Source organism: Mobula hypostoma, chromosome 25, assembly GCF_963921235.1.
Source record: "Mobula hypostoma chromosome 25, sMobHyp1.1, whole genome shotgun sequence".
Lineage (NCBI taxonomy): Eukaryota > Metazoa > Chordata > Chondrichthyes > Myliobatiformes > Myliobatidae > Mobula > Mobula hypostoma.
The window spans coordinates 45,137,690-45,164,211 of NC_086121.1; the positions used below are offsets into that span (position 1 = coordinate 45,137,690).

The window sequence follows — 26,522 nt, forward strand, 5'->3', positions numbered from 1 at the left end:
GGCTGGCTCCGAGGCTCAGCAGGGAAGGGGAAAAATCAGGCAGAGCAATTGTGATAGGAGATTTGATAGTTTTGGGCAGGTGGGGGGGAGGAGATTCTGTGGCCACAAAAGAGACACCAGGATAATGTGTTGCATCTCAGGTGTTAGGGTCCAGGATGTCTCAGAGCAGTTGGAAAAGATTTTCAAGAGGGAGAGGGAGCAGCCAGAGGTCATGGTGCATATTGGCACCAATGACATAGATAGAAATGGGGAAGAGGTCCTGTATAGTGAGTATAGGGAGTTAGGGAAGAAGCTGAAGAGCGGACCTCCAAGGCAGTAATCACTGGATTTCTTCCAGTACAATGTGCTCATTAAGGCAGGAATAGGTTAAAAATACAGATGAATGAGTGGCTGAAAAAGTGGGTGCAGGAGCACAGTTTCAGATTTCTGGATCTGAAACCCTGGATTGGGTTTCTGGATCTCGACCTCTTCTGAAGATGGTACGACCTGTACAAAAAGGACATGTTACACCTGAACCCGAGGGGGACCACCAGTATCCTTGCAAATAGGTTTGCTAAAGCTGTTGGGGAGGATTTAAATCAATTCGGCAGGGGGATGAGCATCGGAATGATAGTGCTGAGGATGGGGCAGTTAGGATACAAGTTGATGCAGTGTGTAGTGAGACTGTGAAGAAGGACAGGCAGACGATACAACAATATTGTGGTCAGTATGATGAACTGAAGTGTAACAGCAGGGCAGAATCAGAAAAAAAGGTGATGAATACAGGACTAATGGTGTTATATTTGAATGCACGCAGTAGACAGAATAAGGTAGGCAATGTAGCACATTTCGATGTTGTAACGCAGGTATACTGTTGTGAGCTTTACTGAGTCATGGCTGAAAGAAGGTCAGAGTTGGGAGCTTAATATACATGGATGCACATTGTATTGAAAGGACTGGCAGGTAGCCAGAGAGGGCAAGGTAGCTTTGTGGGTTAAAAATGAAATCAAATCCTTAAAAAGAGGTGATATAGGATCAGAAGATGTAGAATCATCTCATAGGATCAGAGTCATTGTGGATAGAGTTAAGAAACTACAAGCATTAAGAGCCTTTGATAATAGTTATATACAGGCCTCTGAAGAGTAGTCCGGAAGTGAGATATAAATTACAATGGGAGACAGAAGAGACATGTAATAAGGGCAACATTACAATAGTCATGGGGGATTTCAATATGCAGGTATATTGGGAAGATGAGATTGGTGCTGGATCCCGAGAGAGAAAATTTGTTGTATGCCTACGAGATGGCTTTTTAGAGCAGCTTGTGGTAGAACCCACCAGGAGAGAGAAAGGCAATTCTGGATTGGGTGTTGTGTAATGAACCAAATTTGATTAGGGAGCATAAGGTAAAGGAACTCTGAGGAGACAGTAATATGATCCATCTTGGAGATGCAGCATGGATTCAGCGAAGGCAGGTCCTGTTTGATAACCTTACAGGAGTTCTTTGAGGATGTAATGAGGGGAACAGATGGGCATTATTTAATTGGATTTCAGAAGGCATTTGATAAGGTGCCACATAAAAGACTTATCCATACGATAAGGATGCATAGAGTTGGGGTTGATGTATTAGAATCGATAGAGGATTGGTAAACTAATAGCAAGCTGAGAGTTGGGATACATGGGTGTTTCTCTGGTTGGCAATCAGTGGTGAACGAGCGGGTCGGTGCTGGGCCCAGAACTGTTCAAGATGTACATCAACGATCTGGAAGTGGGAACCGAGTGTAGTGTATCTAAGTTTGCTGATGATACTAAATTGAGTTGAAAAGCAAATTGTGCAGAAGATATGGAGAGTCTGCAGAGAGATATAGATAGGTTAAGTGAATGGGCAAGGTTCTAGCAGATGGAGTGCAATATTGGTAAAATGCGAGGTCATCCACTTTGGAAGGAAAAATGAAAAAGCAGATTATTATTTAAATGGTAAAAAAAAATTGCAGCATGCACCTCTACAGAGGGACATGGGAGTGCTTGTTGGTTTGCAGGTGCAGCAGGTTATCAAGAAGGCAAATGGGATGCAGGCCTTCATTGCCAGAGGGACTGAATTTAAGAGCAGGAAGGTTATGCTGCAACTGTACAGGGTACTGGTGAGATCGTGCCTGGAGTACTGCGTGCAGTTCTGGTCTCCTTACTTGAGGAAGGATATACTGGCTTTGGAGACGGTGCAGAGGAGGTTCACCAGGTTGATTCCATAGATAAAAGGGTTAGACTATGAAGACAGATTGAGATGACTGGGACTGCAATTCAGAAGAATGGGTGGAGATCTTATAGAAACATATAAAATTATGAAAGGGATAGATAAGATAGAGGCAGGAAAGTTATTTCCACTGGTAGGTGAGACTAAAACTAGGGGACATAGCCTCAAGATTCATGGGTGTAGATTTAAGACAGAGATGAGGAGGAACTGCTTTTCCCAGAGAGTGGTGAATCTGTGGAATTCTCTGCCCAATGAAGCAGTAGAGGCCAGCTCAGGAAATATATTTAAGACAAGGTTGGACAGATTTTTGCATAGTAGGGGAATTAAGGGTTAACTGGAAAAGGCAGGTAGGTGGAGATGAGCCCATGGCCAGATCAGCCATGATCTTATTGAATGGCAGAAATGGCCTATTCCTGCTCCTATTTCTTATGTTCTTATGACAGAATTCACCCAGCAGTTTGCGAGGGAGAAGATAAAGTCAGATGTTTCAGTAATTACAGTGAAGTAAAGGAAATTACAGAGGCACGAGAGAGTTTCTGGAAGTGCACACTATCAGTGCTGATGGCACAGCAGCAATGGCTGGAGTTTCTGGGGGCAGTTAGAATGTGCATCTAGAATACAGATACATCCCAAAGATGAGGAAGTATCCTAAAGGAAATATGTGGCATAAAAGCAAAAGAGAAGGTATATAATATAGAGAAAATTAGTGGGATGTTGGAGGATTGGGAAGCTGTTAAAAGCCAAAAGAAGGCAACTCAAAAAGCCAAAGAGAGAAAAGATGAAATATGAATGTAAGCTAGCCATTAGTGTAAAAGGGAACACCAAACTTTTTTTTCAGATATCTAAAGAGTAACAGAGAGAAGAGAATGAATATTAGACTGCTGGAATATAATGCTGGAGAGGTAGTAATGGGGGACAAAAAAAATGGCAGACGGACTTAATAAGTATTTTGCATCAGTCTTCACTGTGGAAGACACTAATAGTATGCCAGAAATTCGATAGTGCCTGGGGTAGGAGTGAGCATAGTTGATACGACTAAGAAGGTGCATGGAAAGCTGGAAGCTCTAAAAGGTACACAAGTCACCTGGACCAGATGCACTGCAACCCAGAGTTCTGAAAGAGGTGGCTGAAGGGATTGTGGAGGCAGCAGTAATGATCTTTCAACAATCATTAGATTGCGGAATGGATCCAGGGGACTGGAAAATTGCAGATGTCACTCCATTCATTAAGAAGGGACAGAGGCAAAAGAAAGGAAATTATAGGCCAGTTAGCCTGACAGTAGTTGGGAAGATGTTGGAGTCAATTGTTAAGGATGAGGTTTTGGGGTACTTGGAGGTATGTGATAAATAGGCCAAAGTTAGCATGGTTTTCTAAAGGGGAACTCTTGCCTAACAAATCTGTTGGAATTCTTTGAGGAACTAACAGGCAGGATAGACAAAGGAGAGTTAGTGGATGTTCTGGTACAGTGTTTTCCAGTCCTGATAAATGATCTCCGCCCAAAATATCAACTGTTTGTTCTTTTCCATAAATGCTGCCTGACTTGCTGAGTTCCTCCAGCGTTTTGTGTGTGTTGTGTCAGTGCAGGTTGTTTCTATGGATTTTCTATCATGGATAGAAGATTGGTTGACTAGTAGTAGGCAAAGAGTGGGAATAAAGGGGCCAATTCTGGGTGGCCACCAATTACTAGTGATGTTGTATACAGTTGGGTTTTGGGACCACGATTTGGATGAGAGAATTGACAGCTTTGTGGCTACATTTGCAGATGATACAAAGGTAGGTGGAGGAGCCGGTAATGTTGAGGAATCAGGTAGTCTGCAGAAGGACTCAGACAGATCACTTGAACCTGGCTGTCTCATGGGTTACATCTTATCATTGGAACGTGTTTTCCAGCCTTATCTGCAGTGAGGGTATGAGAGGACCACAACTTTGTTTTTCTTTGTCCTTCTATCTTCGGTTGTTCTTTGTTCTTGCAACACTTAATAAAATGGCTGTAACCACAAAGTCTTATGCATCATTCTTGACTTTGGAGGGAACCTTGAGATTAATATCACCAGATCCAACACCAACCTTGACAAAAAACCCATGAATATGTTGACACTGGGTGTACTAAAGCCCCGCAGTATCTACGATGCACCAGTAAATGAGATACAACTGCAGTGGACTACTGGGCAGAGGCACCCCGACGCAATGCTGAGCTATTAACTTCAACACAAGTACTCCCTGTGTATTTTGAAAAAAAGATATGCTACATTGAATGTCTAGCCTCCGCCCTTGTACTTCATGGTGTGGCACCCTGCCCTCTGCTAATATTTACACATCCTTTACTTCTTGGCAGGGTGTGGGGCGTCCCAGGCTTTGAGCACTGAGGGCACATGGCAGATGTGACTGACAGCCTAAGGGGACAAGTGGATCAGATTCAAGCTCAGTAAACCTGACAAATTCAGTGAGATTGTATCGAGAGGGATCCACACTGTTTTGTTCTTCTTTACCGATTTGTGTATGACGGGAAACTGAGTGGGCTGGGACTGCATTTTCCGTAGTTTTGGAGAACGAGAGGATATCTCAGGCTCAACAGGGAGTATGTTTACCTTGCTTTAGAGTCTGGTACCAACCAGTAGTTACACTCTCAGAGTATGGGTTGGGTTACTCAGAATGGAGCCCAGGAGAAATTTCTTCACACAGGGTTGGTGAGCGGGGAGGGCTGTGAAGGCTTTGTTATTTAGTTCATGCAAAACATATGTTGTTAGACATTTAAAAATTAACAGAGTCACAGGATTAGAAACAGAGGCGAAGTTAAATATCAGGCACAAATGTAATGAACAGCAGGGCAGGTTTTAAGGGTCAAGTGGCCCTTTTGTCATGATTGGTGATGAACTGGAGAAAGAGGTTCCATGAAGATCTGTGTTCTTGGTGAGGAAGAAGAGCTACATGTCACTGCCGAAGATGTGATCCACAATAAGCCAGTGCTGTAGTCAGGCTGTTCTATGGCAGATTCAGAATTGACCATGAAGTGGCAGACTGTGTTGTCTATCCTGTCTACAAGATGCAGATGAGTGAACAAGATCAGTCTTTATCTCATTGGCGATGTGCTGGCTGAGAGCTTTGACAACTGAACATCAATAACCAGCTCTGCAATGTTCAAATTGGGTTTTGCCAGGACTGCATTGCCCCAGGTCTCACTGAGGCATAGTCACAAGTTCAAGAGGTGAGTAACTGCCCATGGCATCAAATAATATCAAAGTAGTTGATGTATGTTAAGAAGAAATCATCCTAGCCCAACTATCACTACACCACTTCCTCAGTGCAATCCTCTAGAGTCAAACATCCTTATCTGCTCCAATTAAAGGTAGGAGATGGGCTGATCACTTATCAGTATTCAGAATCAGATTTAAAAGTTAGTAATTTTACAGCAGGACGATGAAATACATGATAAATAAATACAGAGACAAAAAACAGAATTAGAATATATATATATAGTTATGTTAAAATAAGTCATTAAAATACAAATAAAAAAGTAGTGGGGTGGTGTTCATTGAGAAATCGGATGGGAGAGGGGAAGAAGTTGTTCCTGAATCGCTGAGTGTGTAACTTCAGGCTTCTGTACCGCCTTCCTGATGGTAACAATGAGAAGAGGGCATGTCCTGGGTGGTGGGGGTCCTTAGTGATGGACTCAGTTCCATTTGCAATTTCCCTGATAATCAGTGTGGCCTGTTCTCCTTTAACCATAGACAGCTGCTGGATTTGGGACCTGAACAAGCCAGAAATAATTCAACAAGCAAGTTGATCCATAGCATCATGCTCAACCAGCCATCAAAAGGTTTGAGTGTGTTTATGAATGTAAACATTCAAAGCACAGTATTGGACAGAGATACTTGCTGGCCTTCCAGTAACAGCAACATCCCAAGAGCATGGAGAGAAAGACATAAACCTCTCAATTCCATATCAGCTGCTCCAGACAACTAAATCCAGACAGTGCCCCGTCCACCTCTTCAGAAGTTTAAGGAGATGATCGAAGTTCTCAGAAATTTAAGATATGATAGAAAATTCTGACAAACTTCTATATATGTACAATGAAACGCATTCTGGCTGGTTGATGTAGGACTCCAATGCACTGGAATGTAAGAGGCTACTGAAAGTGATTAACTGAGCCAAATCCATCACAGGTACAGCTCTCCCCACCACTGAGCAGATCTACAGGACATGATTACTCAGGAAGGCAATTTCATGCCCTTTTCACTAAACAAGAGAAAATCTGCAGATGCTGGAATTCCAAGCAGCATACACAAAATCCTAGAGAAACTGCTTGGTTCTGAAATGAAAAGCCTCATCTAGAGAACAGATGCGGCAGAGACAAGAAGGGGATGACGTTTTTACAAGTAACAGGTGTAAGAGGTACAGTCCAGGTAGCTGTGAGGGTCTGTGAATTTATAATAGACATCAGTGGATAAGCTGTCACCAGAGACAGAGACAGAGAGATCGAGAAAGGGGAGGGAGGGAGGTGTAAGAAATGGACTAGGTAAATTTGAGGGCAGGGTGGAAGCTGGAGGCAATGTTGATGAAATTGATGAGCTCAGCATGGGTGCAGGAAACAGCATCAATGTAGTGTAGGAAAAGTGGTGGGGGGGGACCCTATTACTTGTAAAAACACCATCTCCTTCTCTCAATTCCTCCGTCTCCACCACATCTGCTCTCAGGATGAGGCTTTTCATTCCAGAACGAAGGTGTCCTCCTTTTCCAAAGAAAAGGGCTTCTCTTCCTCCACCATCAATGCTGCCCTCAACTACATCTCTTCCATTTCACACACGTCTGCCCTCACCTCTTTCTCCTGCCACCACATCAGAGATAGGGTTCCTCTTGACCTCACCTATCACCCCACCAGCCTCTGCATCCAGCACATAATTCTCCCGAACTTCAGCCATCTCCAACGGATCCCACCATCGAGCACATCTCCCCCCCACCCACCCCCTTTCTGCTTTCTGTAGAGATCACTTCCTATGCAACTCCCTTGTCCATTTGTCCCTTCCCAGTGATCTCCCTCCTAGCACTTATCCTTGTAAGCAGAACAAGTGCTACACCTGCCCCTACACGTCCTCCCTCACTACCATTCAGGACCCTAAAAAGTCCTTCCAGGTGATGCGACACTCTGAGTCTACTGGGGTCCTATATTGCATAAGGTGTTCCCGGTGCGGCCTCCTGTATATTGGTGAGAACCGAGCATGCACGTTCTGTCTGCCAGAAGCTGGATATCCCAGTGGCCACCCATTTTAATTCCACTACCCAGTCCTATTCCAATATGTCTATCCACGGCCTCCCCTGCCGTCGCGATGAGGCCCCACTTAGGTCAGAGGAACAACACCTTATGTTCCGTCTGGGTGGCCTCCAGCCTGATGGTATGAACACGGATTTCTCCAACTCCCCCTTTTCACCATTCCCCATCTCCTTTTCCCTCTCTCAGCTCATCGCTTTGCCTGCCCATTGCCTTCCTCTGGTGCTTCTTCTCATTTTTCTTTCTTCCATGGCCTTCTGTCCTCTCCCATTTCATTTGCCCCCTCTCCAGCCCTGTATCTCTTTCACCAATCAACTTCCCAGCTGTTTACTTTGCCCCTCCCCCTCCTGGTTTCACCTCTCACCCTGTGTTTCTCCCTCCCCTCCCCCCACTTTTAACTCAACTCCTCATCTTTTTTTCCCCTGCAGTTCTGCTGAAGGGTTTTGGCCCAAAAGGTCGACTGCACTCTTTTCCAAAGATGCTGCCTGGCCTCCTGAGTTCCTCCAGCTTTTTGTGTGTGCTTGCATGCCCTTTTTCCATTGTTGCCATCAGGCAGGCAGTGTAGGAGCCTGAAGACCCACATCTTGAGATTCTTGAACTGATCCATAAAACACTAATTCTACCTCAGACTGTATTTCTGTGAACTTGAACTAATGCTCTTATGTTATTCCATTTGGTTTATTTTAGTTATCGTGTTGTTTAAGGGTTGTTATATTTTACCCTGAATATTATGCGTATTTTATGCATTTATACCCTGGGATCTGCATGCCCACGACAATAAACTTGAACCTGCATGATAAATTGAAACAATTAATAAGTAACGACAACTACTGAAAAATCATGCTTACAAAACTGTACAACTGCTTCCTCAGGGCAGAATGCTAGGATGGACACAGTGTGAACATAGCTTTACAAAGGAAAGGCAGAGTGGTGAGTGTCTGGAACACACCGCCTGGGAGGGGATGGATGCAGAGTCCACTGACTGTATGTATGGTATGTCTAGATGAGTGTGTGAATCATCATGGCATGTACATCCTTTGGGATGAGTGCTGGAAAGGTGGGATCAATGTGGATGCATGCCTACTGGTGGGATGAAGGGCCTCTTTCTAAGCTGCAGGACTCAATGGCTCTATGAAATATTCTTATATTACTAATTAATCCAACCTGAACATGTGTGTCCAATTCTGAGGACAGTACCTTATGAAAGGTGCTAAAGAGATTTACTGGAATGAATGAGAGATTTTAGTTAGGTGCTATGGTACTTTAAGCAAGGACCTTGAAAGGAATTTAAAATAGGAAATTATGAATGTAGCTGAGTGAGTGAGTGTCCATTGGTCAGAGGCCCAAGACAAGAGGCTAAATGTAAAGAACTTTATACTCAGCTTGCTGCTGCGATGCTTTAATGATTATTTTGGAAACATAACTGAATAATAACTTTATTGGATATTGATGCAGTAATTGGGGAATAGGCATTGCAAGGGGAAAAAAAATTACTATTTCTGAAATGAGGTATGATGGGCTCTACCATTCTGTGATTTTCAACCTCCAGGTACTCCTTGAGATGCCAGGGTTGAGGAAGCTTTGACTAGAATGACCACTGAACAAACCTAACCAAGGCATGTGCTTGCTGTACAATCCAGTATCAAACTCCAAACCATAGACCAGAATGGAAGCAATCAAGTTCCTCCTTCCTCCTTAAGCTGCCATTGTCGTCTACTGACCCAAGTTGGCACAACAATGTTTTGCATGGAACTAGCCAGGTTCCAAGGCAAAGCAACAGCAATTTGCATATTGTTGCTCATGTGTTTATAGGTGAGATCAGGTAACATTAAAAGACAGTAAGGGAAAACCAGTCACTACTTTACAGCACAAACTGGTTTGAGGAATGGAGGAGACCGCTCAGAGTTGGCAAGAGTAGAGAGGAAAATTGGAATTCCCTGCCAAGGAATGGTTTATCAGGGACTAAACATTTATTTCAAACTCTCTGGGTGTGGAACTATATTTGGAATATAGCTAACTGCTGTGACTGAATTCTCAGCAGAAGTTTCAGGGAAAAGCACTGGAGCAGCTAAGTAAGATAATGCAAGGTCCTCAAAGCTTTCATAAAAAATCCACCTTCTTCACCACACCAAGGCAGCATGTGACCATTCACATCATGTCACACATCAACTAAGACAGCAAACATCCCTGGCAACCCATCAAACATGATCTGCCACACCCGTGACAAAGTCTTAAAGCCTTTTCAGCCGCTTGACTATGTACGGAACTGGAGTGAAAAGCCAATCACCCTCAACCCCATGAGGTCACCTTAGAAGGTGTGGCATTTCTAATATTCCTGCAGATCCGAATTCAGCTCTACAACTGAATAATTGCTTTTTGCAAACCTACTTCTCAGCTGCTGAGTAACATGAGTTACCCCTTTTTCACAACAGTGAGGCCATGTATGGATATTTAACTGGATTTCCACAAGTTAAAGTACAAGTTATGAAAGCTCCATGAGAGGCAGAAATGCACAGCGAACACACCACCACTAGAAGACTTCAGCCTGGCCACCTGAGAAAGCCCAGCCCACCAAGAAGCACCTGAAGAACAGCCCTCTGCAAGTACACAGGAGCTCCCACAAGCAGTTCCACTTACACCTTACATGCAGAGCTCTGGCTTTTCCATATGTCTGGTTCTTATAAACACCTTTTCACAGAAACTGAAAGGCTGTGCTAGTCAAATGAAAGCTCCATTTGGACCGAGACTTATGAGAAATCTGCTGTAATTTGATATCCAAGATTTCCCCTTTATTTTCAAGAGACCATTCAAATTCAACAATGATCCAGAATTCTCAAAGCATTCCCATTAGTGATGATTAATAAGAAGAAATGAAAAAAATACTCTGAATTTTTTTTCAAAGCAGAAAAACAGAGCCAAACTGTTCTTCAGGCTCTGACTTTAGGGTGTGAGACCATCTGAGTGCCCCTTCTAGTAATCATCATATTTTGAATCAGAGCTTCTCCCAGGAATCTTCACAATTTAGCATGCTCAGTTCTGTTGTTTAAGGTTCAATAACAAATTATTTCCAATGAAAGCCACCTCAAACATAGCCAGTGGTAATTATATTTTAGATCAATAGCACTACTGATGTCATGAGCAATTCTACCCATCAACAGTCACAGAAGTATAAAGGTGTTTTAGTAATCATTGATTTATTCTCTCTGCAGGAAATTCCTTTCACTTTACCAGTTGATGAGATCTACGTTTTATTTTACCTCAATTTCCTGCACGCTCAACACACTGCAGAGCCGGGAGAAGCTATACATGAAGCTGGACCTGCTTCTGAGAACTACTGGTGTCATATTCCTAAATGGACTTTTAGTATTGAAGGGTTTTCACTTTCTTTAGAGGGAGTTAGTAGTGGAACTGGCGATTCATTGCATAGACCCTTGACTATCGCTCAACTTTCTAACTTCCTAACCAATACGTGGGTTAAGATAAACTCAATTTTGATGGGTTTTTGTGTTATTAGGAAAAAGGGATGTTCATACTGTTTCTGGTGATAGGGTTAGATTTAAATAAAGTAAAAGTGTGCTGAAACAATATCATTCCAAACACTGGCAAAACTTACATTTAAATTTAGTTTTAACTTTCGACCAAATAAATTTCTACCCAAAAAACAGCCTGTAATTGAAAAGCTTAAGCATAATTTTAAACTTTTATACCGGATCTCCAAGTCAATGAGGAACAACGAGCTTCACTAACCCATAAGATTTCTGGTCAGGGAATAACAAAGTCAATTAACTCGGGGACTCACTTTGTGGACAGTTAGATTGAACCCTTTCACCGGAGTCAAGACTAAACTCTATGCTTGATGGGTGCTTTTTGTTCAGTTTTGGGCATTTTATGCCAAAGTCTTGAGGTGTACTATGCACAACATGACTAACAGACGCTGCCTAACTCAGGCTGAGCTTGTCCATATTGGAACTGGAGAAGGGGTCTTTATATCTGATTAGACGCTACTTTATGGAATTGACATATTTTGGAATTAGCTCCCAGTATTAGACGGAATAGTTGGGCCATTAGGAATGGGAATTATTGTAATACACCATAAAAACTACCACATAAAAGCAAGGTGTGTCATGGTTTAGTGGATTATACCTTTCACAGTTCCTGCCTCCGAAGCCACTTGGGCAATTATTACACGTTGGCTTTCCATCTGAGTCCAAGAAACAAGTCGATGAAAACCTGAACAAAAATTAAAAGAGAGTTACCAAAGTAATAACTAACCCCTCTAGCTTTTGAGACAATGGGATATTTACACTGTGTTGTACGACAAGCAGCACAAGAATGAAGAGCATTTGAAAAATGTAAACATGTTTTTAGTGAAGTTCCTCCCCATTCAGCTGCCTGCAAACTGAAAAACTCTCTGCCTTGTGTTAGGATGCTGGCTCAATGAACTTTTCTCAGAATGTGTAACTGCTGACCCAAGTGGGTTGCTTCACTGCTCTGCAATCAACTGAGTACATAGAACAGTACCTTTGGCCCACAGTGTCGTGCAAAACTAAACAAATGAGTGATCAAATGGCCAACTAAACCAATCTCTTCTGTCTATACAATGCCCATATCCCTCCATTTTCCTCACATTCATGTACCTATCTAAACATGGGATGTTATGTTGAAGATGTACAAGATGTTGGTGAAGCCTAATTTGGAATATTGTGTGCAGTTTTGGTCACCTACGTACAGGAAAGATGTAACTAAGGTTGAAGGAGTTGAGAGAAAATTTATAAGGACTGGAGGACCTGAGTTATAAGGAAAGATTGAATAGGTTAGGACTTTATTCCTTGGAACGTAGAAGACCGAGAGAAGATTTGACAGAAGTATTCAAAACTATGAGTGGTATGGATAGGCTAAATGTCAACAGGCTTTTTCCTCTGAGGTTGGGTGAGACTACAACTAGAAGTCATAGGTTAAGGGTAAAATGTGAAAGTTTAAAGGGAACATGAATGGAAACATCTTGATTTAGAGGGTTGTGAGTGTGTGGAACAAGCTGCCAGTACACGTGGTGCTCGATTTCAACATTGAAGAAAAGATTGGATAAATACAGAGACAGTAGGGGTATGGATGACTATGGACCCAATGGAGGTCAATGGGACTAGCAGTTTAAATGGTTCGGCACTGACTAGATGAGCCGAAGGGCCTGTTTGTGTGCTTTATTTTTCTGTGACTCTATCTATTAAAGTCTCTACTGTTTTTGCCTCTACCACCGCCCCAGGCAGTGCATTCCAGAGTGCAGATGGACTGTCATTTTCAGCCCATGGTGGGGCAACATTGAAAACAACATCCAATGAAAATTAGTGAGGTAATTGGGCAAAACCCCGAGAAATTACTCCATACACAAATACAGTTTCACAAATCCTTGCTCACCTCTCCAGTCAGCTTAATCCCTACACCCAAACGCCATCAAATGTTGGGGTACAGATTCCCCTTGGCAGTAGCAGGTGCTGTGTTCTTTGCAATCTGCATATTTGTCTTTTCCACTTGTTACATTGTCTCTTCGGTTACAGTAAGAAGCAGTACCGACCAATTATCAGATAAAGGTTTGCTGACCACATTGACCATGATATCCACCTTACTAATCACACCAAAATGATCCACCTGCTGCTTTTAAATTTCCAGTAAAGCCAGCCCACAGGATTCCTCTAACACTATCATATCCTTGCTATAGCAAAGTTTCTGCTTTGTCCTTGATTATTGTGATGGTTCCAAGAGGCTCAACTATATCCCTGATGATGCTTGTATTTAACTTAATTCAATAGACGTCTTCCTCAAATCCTAGGGCAACACACAAAATGGTGGAGGAAGGAACTCAACAAATTGGACAGCATCTGTGGAGGGAGGCGGACTGTCAATGCTTCCATCCAGATCCTTCATCTGTTCTGAATGACAGAGGGGATAAAACCAGATCAGGTAAGGGCCATGGGTGGGACGAGTGATAGGTGGATCTGGGAGAGGGCAGTGGGACTCACAACACGCTGGAGGAACTCAGCAGGTCAGGCAGCATCTGTGGAAAAGATCGGTCAATGTTTCGGGCCGGAACGCTTCATCAGGAGTGGTGGCAGAGAGAGGGACAGGGCCCTTAGGTCAGGGGTGCCCAACCTTGATCACACTGCGGACCGGCCAACCGGGGGGGGGGGGGGGTGGTAGGGTTGCCAACGAACAAGAGTAGCAGACAATTACGTTGTGTTTACCCCGAGAAAGACTACAATGACCATGAAGCCTTGTGCGGGCACAAGTGCGCATGCGTGTACCTGCCGATTTTTTTCTACAAATCGGTTTTGGCGATTCTGTCGGGGGGGGGGTTAATCACGAATGCTATATAGATGATCAGTGGCTAATACACTCAATTTTGTTTCTAAAAGGGTTTATCTAATGAATTTAATATTAAACACACAGCGCATATTTTCCTCGCATGAATATAGCGATAGGTCGATTATCAGGGGAGGACAGGGGAGCGTGAAGTAAGTGTTGAACGAACTTCCAGTAGAAGTGGTAGAAGCAGGTTTGATATTATCATTTAAAGAAAAATTGGATAGGTATATGGACAGGAAAGGAATGGAGGGTTATGTGCAGGTCAGTGGGACTAGGTGAGAGTAGCATTCGGCACGGACTAGAAGGGCAGAGAACGCCTGTTTCTGTGCTGTAATTGTTATATGGTCATATAAGTCAATAGCATCATAACATTTTAAGCAACGTTTGGATATTAAACACACAGCACATATTTTCCCCGTATGAACATATAAAATCATTGCAACACACCAATATTGCTGAATCAGTGGGAGCCCTGGGCTTGTTTTCCTGCAACAAGACGGTCCTATCGAGGGGTGATGGGAGACAGCGATACTCGAAGGGGGTTCCTTATGTCCAGTCTATTCCGCAATTTAGTTTTCGTTGCATTCATTGCAGAGATATGTTGGAAATGGAAGCAACGTTTTCAGTGCTTTCGTGGCTATTTCACGATATTTAGCCTTGACTTTGATCCAGAATGCCGGCAGAGATGTTATGTCAAACATACTTTTCAGCCCGCTGTCATTTGCAAGCTCAAGGAGTTGATCTCCTTCCTGCGCTGACATGGATGACGCGCGGGTAATGACCTCGCATGCGTTCAAGCTCAACAGTGGCTGTGACAGGGAATGAGGAAAGGTGCAGCTGACACATATTGCCAAATCATATCATTTCCACACAGCCCAGTAGCGCATGCTTTGCGGTCCGGTACCGGTCCGCGGCCCGGTGGTTGGGGACCACTGCCTTAGGTATCTTCGCATGGCCATTTCAACTCTGCTTCCCACTCCCATTCAGGTATGTCCATACATGGCCTCCTCTACTGCCATGATGAGGCTAAACTCAGGTTGGAGGAGCAACACCTCATATACCGTCTAGGTAGTCTCCAGCCCCTTGGTATGAACATAGAATTCTCCAACTTCCGGTAATTCCCTCCCCCTCCCTTCCTCTATCCCTATGTCACTCTGCCCCCTCCCCCAGCTGCCTACCACCTCCCTCATGGTTCCGCCTCCTTCTACTACCCATTGTGTTTTCCCCTATTCCTTCTTCACCTTTCCTGCCTTTCCCCTCCCTGTTTCCCTTCCCCCACCCCTTTATCTTTCCCCTTACTGGTTTTTCACCTGGAACCTGCCTGTCCTCTCCTTCCCACCCTCCCCCGCCTTCTTTATAGGGCCTCTGCCCCTTCCCTCTTCAGTTCTGATGAAGGGATCCGGCCCGAAACATCTACTGATCTTTTCCACGGATGTTGCCCGACCTGCTGAGTTCCTCCAGCGTGTTGTGAGTGTTGCTTTGACCCCAGCATCTGCAGATTATTTTGTGTTTAGAGGAGAGTGGGAATAGGCAGAGGCTGGAAGGGGAGTGTGGGAATAGGCAGAGGCTGGGAGGGAGAGTGAATAGGCAGAGGCTGGGAGGGAGAGTGAATAGGCAGAGGCTGTGAGGGGAGAGTGGGAATAGGCAGAGGCTGGGAGGGGAGAGTGGGAATAGGCTGGGAGGTGATAGCTACAGACAACAAAGGGATGCAGATGATAGAATCTGATAGGAAAGCAAAGTGGAAAATAGAATGAAATCAGGGAGGTGGTGTGGGCAAATGAGAACAGTGGAGGTACGGGAAGCCCTACTGGGAGGAGTGTGAGTGATGGGCAGATGGAGCAGGTGGATGATGGGAAAGAAACAGAGTAATGGTGGCTGGGTTGAGAGTAAAATAAACTGGATGGATCAAAAGGAGAGAGAAAAGGGACAGAGGAGTACCAGCTTGCCTAAAATTGGAGAACTTAGGGCTGAGATCATTGGGTTGTAGACCACCCAGGCAGAATATGAGGTGCTGGTCTTTTAGTTTATGTTTAGCCTCAACTCCTTATGGGCCAGTTTCAAATAGCTCTCAATTACGCTATCAAAGATTTACCTGCCTCCTCTTCAAACACCTCCAACAATCTAGTTTCCAAATGCTCCAGATTGGAGAATCCCAACTATCTATGCTACATCCTCTGCAAAATGAAACTCCTATACACTGCTGTTTTAAATGACCAACCACTTTTTTGTAACTATAATATAGAGTTGCTTATTTCATCACTATAAAAATCAAATCCTCTTTTGAAAATAAAACAAGTCAGAGTTCAGAACCCGTATCTGGTGGTGAACAACAAAGGTTAATCATACAGAAAGAGTAAGGACTGAGCGGCAAAAGTCAGCCATTATTTAGGTAGAGAACAAGGGAAATTCACAACCGCTGCTCAATTCCAGTCTTCAACAAGAGACAGTATTCCAGCTCATTTCCTTCACTTGATTGATTAGTGACTGTGGAGATCGATTAAACTGATATTTACATTTCTCTCTCCCTCCTCTCTTTTTCCATACCCCATTCTGGCTCTCCTCTGTCCCCTTTTCTTCTGCTAACCTGCCTGTCACCTGCCTCTGGTGCCCTCCCTTTCCTTCACCCATGGTGCACTCTCCTCTCCTATCAGATTCCTTCTTCAAAAGACATTTACCTTTCCCACTTATCACCTCCCAGTTTCTCACTTCATCCCCTACCTTCTCCTTCACCTGCTTTCATCAATCACCTTGTATCTTGTACTTGTTCCCCTCCTCCACCTTCTTAATCTGGCTTCTTTACCCTTCCTTTCCAGTCCTGTTGAAAGGTCTTGGCCCAAAATGTCGACTCTATACGTGCTGCCAGATCTGCAGAGTTCCTTCAGCATTTTGTATGTGTTACTCCAGATTTCTAGCATCTGCATAAACTCTTTATGATTTACATCAGTATAAATTGTAAACACGAGGAAATCTGCAGATGCTGGAATTTCAAGCAACACACATAAAAGTTGCTGGTAAACACGGCAAGCCAGGCAGCATCTATAGGAAGAGATACAGTCGACGCACATTTTACAGTCCCATTCCCATTCTGATATGTCTATCCATGGCCTCCTCTACTGTAAAGATGAAGCCACACTCAGGTTGGAGGAACAACACCTTATATTCTGTCTGGATAGCCTCCAACCTGATGGCATGAACATTGACTTCTCTAACTTCCGTTAATGCCCCACCTCCCCCTCGTACACCATCCGTTATTGCCCATCCTCTGGGCTTCCCCCCTCCCCCTTTCTTTCTCTCTAGGCCTCCTGTCCCATGATCCTCTCATATCCCTTTTGCCAATCAACTGTCCAGCTCTTGGCTCCATCCCTCCCCCTCCTGTCTTCTCCTATCATTTTGGATCTCCCCCTCCCCCTCTCAAATCTCTTACTAGCTCTTCTTTCAGTTAGTCCTGACGAAGGGTCTCGGCCCGAAACGTCGACTGTACCTCTTCCTATAGATGCTGCCTGGCCTACTGCGTTCACCAGCAACTTTTATGTGTGTAGTATAAATTGTAGAAAGATTAGCTTCCTTTAAAAAAAAACTTACTGATTTGAGGTGGTTGTTCCTGGGCAGGGGCAAGGTTGACAGTCGTCTGGCCTTCCAATTGTGGCATCACCATAGAAACCCGGCATACACTGCTCACAGCTTTGGCCCTGGGTGTTGTGTTTGCATACCTGCAGTTAAATAACAAGAAAAACAAAACTCAGTCACTGATGAAAGCAGGTAGTTAAGAACTATCAAAAACTATTCAGATGGAAGACTATTTTATTGAAGCGTCTAAAATGTTAGTTCGGTTTCTCTATCTACAGATGCTGCCATATCGATCAAATGTTTTCAGTATTTTCTGCTTTATTTTAGATTTCCATCATCTGCAGTGTTTTGATTTTAATTACTATAATCTGACAGAATAATTGTTTTAAAAAATGAAACAAATTTTGAACATGCAACAGTACACCCCTTTAAACAGAAATCAATATCTTCATGTCCACTTTTTCAAATCAAAACTGAACACTGTACGAAGGGATACAGGGTTTGTTATAGAGTAGCAATTATTTGAGGCAATTTAAAAAAAATTGTACAATTGATCAGTGTCCAATCAATCCATGCGTGAAAGGTGTCTCTGTGAAAGGACTGCTCCATTTGGGGCGGGGGGGGTGGGTTAACTTATTAACTCCCCAAGAGCTCAAAGGGAAGTTCACCGTCCAGTTGCAGTGATTCAGACATTGAAATCTCAAATGATATCACATAAACAACATATCATTATCCTGAACACAAGAGATTCTGCAGATGATGAAGAAACCCCTGAAACACTGACTTGTTTATTCCCTTTCCATAGATTTTTCTTGACTTGCTGAGTTCCTCCAGCATTTTGTGTGTGGAGATCTTTATCCAGGAGACTGTTTTGACAAAAGTAAACAGATTTCCCAGGATAATGATCTGAGGACAGATGAACAAGTGAAGCCAAAGTCACACGTCAAGCACAAAAAGAAATCAGCTGTAGAGATCAAGCCAGCAAAGAAACAACACTCCTCCAAGTTAGAACACGCTGCACACGTAACACAAAAGAGCGTAATGTTTCAGAAACATATACCAGGCATTTTCCCGTCTGAAAATCACAGTCGGAATGACCATTGCAACCACAACGCTCGCAGGTCCCCAGGTAAAGGCCACTTGCTTTCCGTACGTAGCCAACGTCACATTCCTGTGCATAAGAAAGATTGTTCAAACATTCTGCAGTTTTCTTTGGAAGTAAACAAAGCAACTCATTTTTTAGAAAAGTAAGTATTTAACATTAATGCCATTACATTTTCCCTGTTTGATGAAGAATTCAAGCAACAAACTCCATCAACAACTTTTTTCCCCACAATTTCAGCGACTCCTGCTCTCTTGAGTGTGGCTGCTGAAATTATGAAAAACAAAAAACAAGGATGTCTCGGAGTCACGGAAAACTTTAAGTAAATGGAAAAAGGTCTGTACCTGGCACGATGATCCTCTGTAGCCTTCTGGGCAGACACATTCCTCAACCTCTACAGCTTGTTTTTGCCCAGTGGAATGTGGGACTGCAACATCCATAAGGATCTGGGAAATCCTGTAAGCAAACAACTGCAATTTATCCCCAAAAGCTGCTGGATTTTTACAGGTGGAGCATTGTTTTCCCCGAAAGAGGAAACAGCACAGAAACCGAACAGAGCATAAAAAATAAGAGAATGAATTTCAGGACATGCAACTTTAATATCATTCATCAAGCTGCTTCACATCAGTCACCACACTTACAATTGATTTTAATCGTTTCTTTGAAATGCTTTAAAAATTGGACCCTCATTAGAGCTTTGTGTTGGATTCGAAGGAGGCATTCAGCAGGTGTCAGCATGCACTAGTAACTGACGTGAAGCCAGATGTTGCAGCAATAAACTTTGGCCTCTCAGCTCCTGCAATCCAGGTTAAATCCTCACCTCAGCTGCTGTGCATGCAGTGAGCTGGCAACACCTATTCAGGGATGTGTCCATACACTACCTCGCCTCAGTTGTTCCTTCAGAATAACTTGCTCGGATCATCAAAAGCTTAATATCAGCCAAAGCCATTAGGAAGTGTTCTCTGGTGGCAGGTTGTCCATCCGCACGGCGCCATTCCGTCTAAAAAGACAATCAGACTGAATTGTAAGTGACTGAAAACCGAGACAAGTGGCTAGTCTGTTCTTTCTTCACAAATCAAATGTTCAAGATAATGGAAAATGCAGCAAATTCTATCAATGAGCAATGTTGTTTGAAGTCCTTCACTTATCAACCTAAACATTTACTGTTTCCTTTGCTCTAGTTAACACCCGACCTGCTGAATTTTACAGAGTTTCTGTCCTGATTACAGATTTCCAGCTTTCACTTTATCATGTGTCTGTTCTTGCTTGGGATCTGGTTCACTCTCCAGCCGTTGTGCTTTCTTGTTATAGGTAATATAGTTCTAATGTGAGTCATTTAGTGACAGAGTACCCATCGCTGATGTGCTGTCAACTTAAAGAAGTGATACCAAGTCAAATTGTATTACATTGTTAACATAAAGGAATGGGCAGGTTTCCGTGCTCTGCTCAACCTCCCAGCTACTGTGGGTGTTGTCTCTGTTGTCTAAGGACATGGATCCAATCCTGATCTCCCAGCTACTGTGAGTGTTGTCTCTGTTGTCTAAGGACTTGGATCCAATCCTGATCTCCACTGCACATTCTCTTGATGACATGCAGGTCTCCCTTGTTCACCTGCTTTCTTTGCTGGCAGTTTAATTTGCTGCCAGGGGTAATTTAAAGGAATCAAAAGGGAACGTGCTGGGCATGCCATAGGCTCATGGAGCACTACAGCACATAAGTAAGTCCTTTGGCCCATCTAGTTGGAACCAAACTGTTACTGTGCCTGGTCTCATCAACCCGCACTTGGACCATCACTCCCCCACACCCCTCCTATTCATATACTTACCCAAATTTGCCTTAATTATTGCAATTGAACCCGCATCCACTTTCGGTAGTAGCTCATTCCACATTCACACCACCCTGAGTGAAATTCCCCCTCAGATTTCCCTTCAACATTTCACCTTTCACCTTTAGCATTTGGTCTAATTCTAGTCTCACCCAATCTCAATGAAAAAAGCCTGCTCGCAATTACTCTATCAATATCCTTCATAATTTTTTATACCACTATCTAATCTCCCCTCATTCTCTTACATTCCAGGGAATAAAGTCCGAACCTATTAAATCTTTTCCTACAATTCAGGTCCTCAGGTCTCGGCAACGAGGGAGGATGTAAGAGAGGGTAAGCTGCATGGGATGAGGGGAGTGCGATTGCTGTGGACGCTCAGCTGGGAGTCTCTCCCTCACCGATGGTGATGCAGGGAAGGTGGTAATCTTCCTGAGGTGCGGGCTGATGGAGAACTTCTGTCTTCTTCAAGCTGACTTCCAGTCCAAAGAGCTCGGCAGCCTCTGCGAAGCAGGATGTTATACGCTGCAGGGCTGTCTCTGTGTGGGCAACAAGGGCAGCATCATCGGCGAAGAGTAGCTCTCGGATGAGTTGCTCCAATGTCTTGGTGTAGGACTGTGATCGCCTCAGTTTGAACAGGCTGCCATCGGTGCGGTATCGGATGTAAACACTGTCCTCGTCATCAAGGTCTTCTGTGGCCCTTTTGAGGATCATGCTGAAGAGAGTCGGCGCGAGGATGCAGCTTGCTGTACTCCGTTGCCTATTGGGAAGGGTTCTGAGAGGTCGTTGTTGTGTCTGACTTGGCCGCTCTGATCTTGTGTAGCTGGATGACCATGCTGAGGAACTTTGGGGGGCATCCCAGTCGTTCCATGATTTGCCACAGACCTTCCCTGCTCACGGTGTCAAACGCTTTGGTAAGGTCGACAAACGTCACGTACAATCCATTGTTCTGTTCCCTATATTTCTCTTGGAGCTGCCTGAGAACAAATACCATGTCGGTGGTGCTCCTGTTGGCTCTGAAGCCATACTGGCTCTCTGGGAGGTGTTCTTCTGCAATGATGGGCACCAGTCTGTCATCCTCACTCTTGTGAGGATCTTTCCTGCGATAGAGAGTTATCCCCCGGTAGTTGGAGCAGTCGGACTTTTCCCCCTTGTTCTTATACAGGGCGATGATGACCGCATCACAGAGGCCCTGTGGTAGTTTACCTTGTTCCCAGCAGCAGACAAAGAACTCGTGGAGTTTGGTGTGTAACGCTGGGCCCACATGCTTCCAAATCTCAGGTGAGATTCCATCAACTCCCGCTGCCTTGCTACTTTTCAGCTGCTGTATGGCCTTGACTGTCTCTTCTAGGGTTGGAATCTTATCCAGTTCTGTTTTCTCTGGCTGTTGTGCGATGTGATGAATTGATGAGTCTTGGACCATGCGGTTGGTGCTGAAGAGAGTCTGGAAATGTTACGACCACCGGTTCAGGATGGACGCCTTGTCTGTGAAGAGCGCCTGACTGTCTGCACTGCGCAATGGACTCTGGACCTGGTGCGAAGTGCCGTACACCGCTCTCAGGGCTTCATAAAACCCTCTGTAGTCACCGGTGTCTGTGCAAAGTTGAGTTCTCTTTGCGAGGTTGGTCCACCACACGTTCTGAATCTCTTGAAACTTGCACTGGGGGTTGCTGCATACAGGGCAGAAGGCTGCTTTCTTATCAGGACAAGATGGCTGAGCAAGGTGCGCCTGGTGGGTGGATCTCTTCTTCGCCAGCAATTCTTGGATCTCCTGCTTGTTTTCATCGAACCAGTCCTTGTTCTTCTTTGTGGAAAACCCTAGGACTTCTTCAGAGGTTTGCAGGATGGTGGTTTTTAGGTGTTCCCAAAGCAGTTCTGGAGAGGAGTCTGTGGGGAAACTGGGATCCTGAAGCCTTGACTGAAGATTCGTCTGAAAGTCAGCTTTCACTTCAGCTGACTGGAGGTTGCCAACCTGAAACTTCTTCCTTGGAGCGCCTCCTGTCTTTGGCTTGGGTTTGAAATGGAGTCTGAGTTTGCAGCGGACAAGACAATGGTCCATATGACACTCTGCGCTGGGCATCACTTGGGTGAGTAAGATGTTCTGAAGGTCTCTGGTGCACCAAGATGTAGTCTATGAGGCGCCAATGCTTGGACCGAGGATGCATCCAGGTTGTCTTCAGACTGTCTTTCTGCTGGAAAGTGGTATTAGTGATGGTGAGTTGCTGCTCCGTGCAAAACTCTAACAGAATACGCCCGTTGTCATTGCAGTTTCCAACACCATGTTTGCCAAGTACTCCTTTCCAGGCTTCTGAACCTTGGCAAACTCTGGCATTGAAGTTGCCAAGGATGAAGACTTTGTTATTTGCAGGGGCGCCCCATACAAGGTTCCACAGATCAGTGTAAAACTTGTCATTTTCTGCAGGATCCGCTTGAAGAGTGGGGGCGTACATGCTGAAGGGTGTGGCATGCTGCTTGGTTCGAAGTGGGAGGCGCATGGAGATGATGCGGTCTCAGTGACCTGTTGGCAATTTTTCAAGTTTGGAGGCAATGGAGTTCCTGACCAGAAGGCAGTCTCTGGCTTGCCTGACCAGTAGAGGGTGTAGCCAGCGCTACACAACTCTGAATCCAAACCCAGGCAGGTGGGGCTCATTAGCCTTGTCAGGCCATCCACCTCGGAGAAGGACACTCCAACATAACTCCTACGACCTGAGGACCTCGTTGTCACTGTCCTACACCAAGACATTGGAGCAACTCATCCGAGAGCTACTCTTCGCCGATGATGCTGCCCTTGTTGCCCACACAGAGACAGCCCTGCAGCGTATAACATCCTGCTTCGCAGAGGCTGCCGAGCTCTTTGGACTGGAAGTCAGCTTGAAGAAGACAGAAGTTCTCCATCAGCCCGCACCTCAGGAAGATTACCACCTTCCCTGCATCACCATCGGTGAGGGAGAGCTGAAGACAGTCCACCAGTTCAGCTACCTGAGGTGCACAATCTCATTAGATGCCAAGATCAACAAAGAAACTGACAATAGACTGGCAAAGGCAAACAGCGCATTCGGCAGGCTGTATGAAAGAGTCTGGAACAACAAGCGTTTGAAGAAAGGCACAAAGATCAGCGTGTACCGAGCCGTTGTACTGACCACCCTCCTGTACGGCTCCGAGTCGTGGGTCACCAACCGTCACCACCTACGACTCCTTGAGCGTTTCCACCAGCGCTGCCTCTGCACCATCCTCAACATCCACTGGAGTGACTTCGTCACCAACATCGAAGTCCTTGAACAGGCGGAGGTCACCAGCATCGAGGCCATGCTGATGAAGAGGCAGCTACGCTGGGCAGTGCATGTCTCCAGGATGGAGGATCATTGCCTGCCCAAGATTGTGCTGTATGGCGAACTCTCCACTGGCCACAATGACAGAGGGGCACTGAAGAAGAGGTACAAGGACTCCCTGAGGAAATCTCTTGGTGCCTGTCACACTGACCATCGGCAGTGGTCTAATCTAGCCTCAGATCGCGAGGCCTGGCGACACACCATTCACCAGTCTGTCTCCTCCTTCGAGAATGCACACAGGACTGGCATTGAGGACAAAAGGAGAAAGAGGAAGAACCGTGACACAGCAGCACCAAACCCAGAACAGAACTTCCCTTGCAGCCACTGTGGCCGGGCCTGCCTGTCCCGTATTGACCTCGTCAGCTACCAGCGAGCCTGCAGCCTAAATCTTCATTTGCGAAGCCAAGCCTTAATGATGAAATCTGCTTTTCCTCCAAGCCTATGTTGGCGAAACCCCACACAGTCACCAGCAGAGTATGCAAACTCCACCAGAGATCTGGATCGATCCCAACTTCTTAGACTATTGACACAACACTCAAGTTGGTGGTGCTGATCTACCCACATTGATTCATAGAAAGCTAGACAGTTGGAATTGGCCACTGGCTCTTTGGATCTGCTGTTCCCTTTTCTGATCTTGATTCTAAGATGCTGTGACCCTTGATTCTGGGCACTACAGCCATCAGGAACAACCTCCCTGCATTTGATTTATTCAATTAAAATCTTTGATATCAACTTTCCTTTTCTGACATTCCTGTGATATTGATCTAATCATGTCAGACTTGCCAGCCAAAGAGTCACTCAGGTCCCTGAACAGAAAGCAGTAAACCTTTAGTGCACTCCAACCATGGTAAAGACAACCCTCCTCAGATCCGAAATGACAAACAGAACTCCAGATGGAACTACAGCCCATGTGTGTTCTATTGCCTGTTAACTAATCTAACGCCTCACATTCCAAGTTGGCCAAGCAAAAAGCCCAGGCATGTTTACATAGAAACATAGAAAATAGGTGCAGGAGTAGGCCATTCGGCCCTTCGAGCCTGCACCACCATTCAGTATGATCATGGCTGATCATCCAACTCAGAACCCTGCACCAGCCTTCCCTCCATACCCCCTGATCCCTTTAGCCACAAGGGCCATATCTAACTCCCTCTTAAATATAGCCAATGAACTGGCCTCAACTGTTTCCTGTGGCAGAGAATTCCACAGATTCACCACTCTCTGTGTGAAGAAGTTTTTCCTAATCTCGGTCCTAAAAGGCTTCCCCTTTATCCTCAAACTGTGACCCCTCGTTCTGGACTTCCCCAACATCGGGAACAATCTTCCTGCATCTAGCCTGTCCAATCCCTTTAGGATTTTATACGTTTCAATCAGATCCCCCCTCAATCTTCTAAATTCCAATGAGTATAAGCCTAGTTCATCCAGTCTTTCAACATATGAAAGTCCTGCTATCCCAGGAATCAATCTGGTGAACCTTCTTTGTACTCCCTCTATGGCAAGGATGTCTTTCCTCAGATTAGGGGACCAAAACTGCACACAATACTCCAGGTGTGGTCTCACCAAGGCCTTGTACAACTGCAGTAGTATCTCTCTGCTCCTGCACTTGAATCCTCTTGCAATGAATGCCAGCATACCATTCGCCTTATTTACCGCCTGCTGTACCTGCATGCCCACTTTCAATGACTGGTGTATAATGACACCCAGGTCTCGTTGCACCTCCCCTTTTCCTAATCGGCCACCATTCATATAATAATCTGTTTTCCTGTTCTTGCCACCAAAGTGGATAACCTCACATTTATCCACATTAAATTGCATCTGCCATGAATTTGCCCACTCACCTAACCTGTCCAAGTCACCCTTAGCATCCTCCTCACAGTTAACACTGCCGCCCAGCTTCGTGTCATCCGCAAACTTGGAGATGCTGCATTTAATTCCCTCATCCAAGTCACTAATATATATTGTAAACAACTGGGGTCCCAGCACTGAGCCTTGCGGTACCCCACTAGTCACTGCCTGCCATTCTGAAAAGGTCCCGTTTATTCCCACTCTTTGCTTCCTGTCTGCCAACCAATTCTCTATCCACATCAATACCTTACCCCCAATACCGTGTGCTTTAAGTTTGCACACTAATCTCCTGTGTGGGACCTTGTCAAAAGCCTTTTGAAAATCCAAATATACCACATCCACTGGTTCTCCCCTATCGACTCTACTAGCTACATCCTCAAAAAATTCTATGAGATTCGTCAGACATGATTTTCCTTTCACAAATCCATGCTGACTTTGTCCGATTATTTCACCGCTTTCCAAATGTGCTGTTATCACATCTTTGATAACTGACTCTAGCAGTTTCCCCACCACCGATGTTAGGCTAACCGGTCTATAATTCCCTGGTTTCTCTCTCCCTCCTTTTTTAAAAAGTGGGGTTACATTAGCCACCCTCCAATCCTCAGGAACTAGTCCAGAATCTAAAGAGTTTTGAAAAATTATCACTAACGCATCCACTATTTCTTGGGCTACTTCCTTAAGCACTCTGGGATGCAGACCATCTGGCCCTGGGGATTTATCTGCCTTTAATCCCTTCAATTTACCTAACACCACTTCCCTACTAACATGTATTTCCCTCACTTCCTCCATCTCACTGGACCCTCTGTCCCCTACTATTTCTGGAAGATTATTTATGTCCTCCTTAGTGAAGACAGAACCAAAGTAATTATTCAATTGGTCTGCCATGTCCTTGCTCCCCATAATCAATTCACATGTTTCTGTCTGTAGGGGACCTACATTTGTCTTAACCAATCTTTTTCTTTTCACATATCTATAAAAGCTTTTACAGTCAGTTTTTATGTTCCCTGCCA

General features: G+C 44.7%; 1 protein-coding gene across 4 annotated transcripts in view; it reads right to left on the reverse strand.

The window, feature by feature from the left end:
• Positions 1 to 26,522, reverse strand: part of hspg2 (heparan sulfate proteoglycan 2) — a 546,546-nt gene that overhangs the window by 269,218 nt on the left and 250,806 nt on the right. For all 4 annotated transcript variants that reach the window (XM_063033469.1, XM_063033470.1, XM_063033468.1 and 1 more), the window contains exons 25-29: positions 19,401 to 19,519; positions 18,864 to 18,975; positions 18,478 to 18,588; positions 17,433 to 17,560; positions 11,637 to 11,723 (exon numbers count right to left, since the gene is read on the reverse strand). In XM_063033469.1, the coding sequence (XP_062889539.1) occupies positions 11,637 to 11,723; positions 17,433 to 17,560; positions 18,478 to 18,588; positions 18,864 to 18,975; positions 19,401 to 19,519 (557 nt within the window). The remainder of the gene's footprint in view (positions 1 to 11,636; positions 11,724 to 17,432; positions 17,561 to 18,477; positions 18,589 to 18,863; positions 18,976 to 19,400; positions 19,520 to 26,522) is intronic.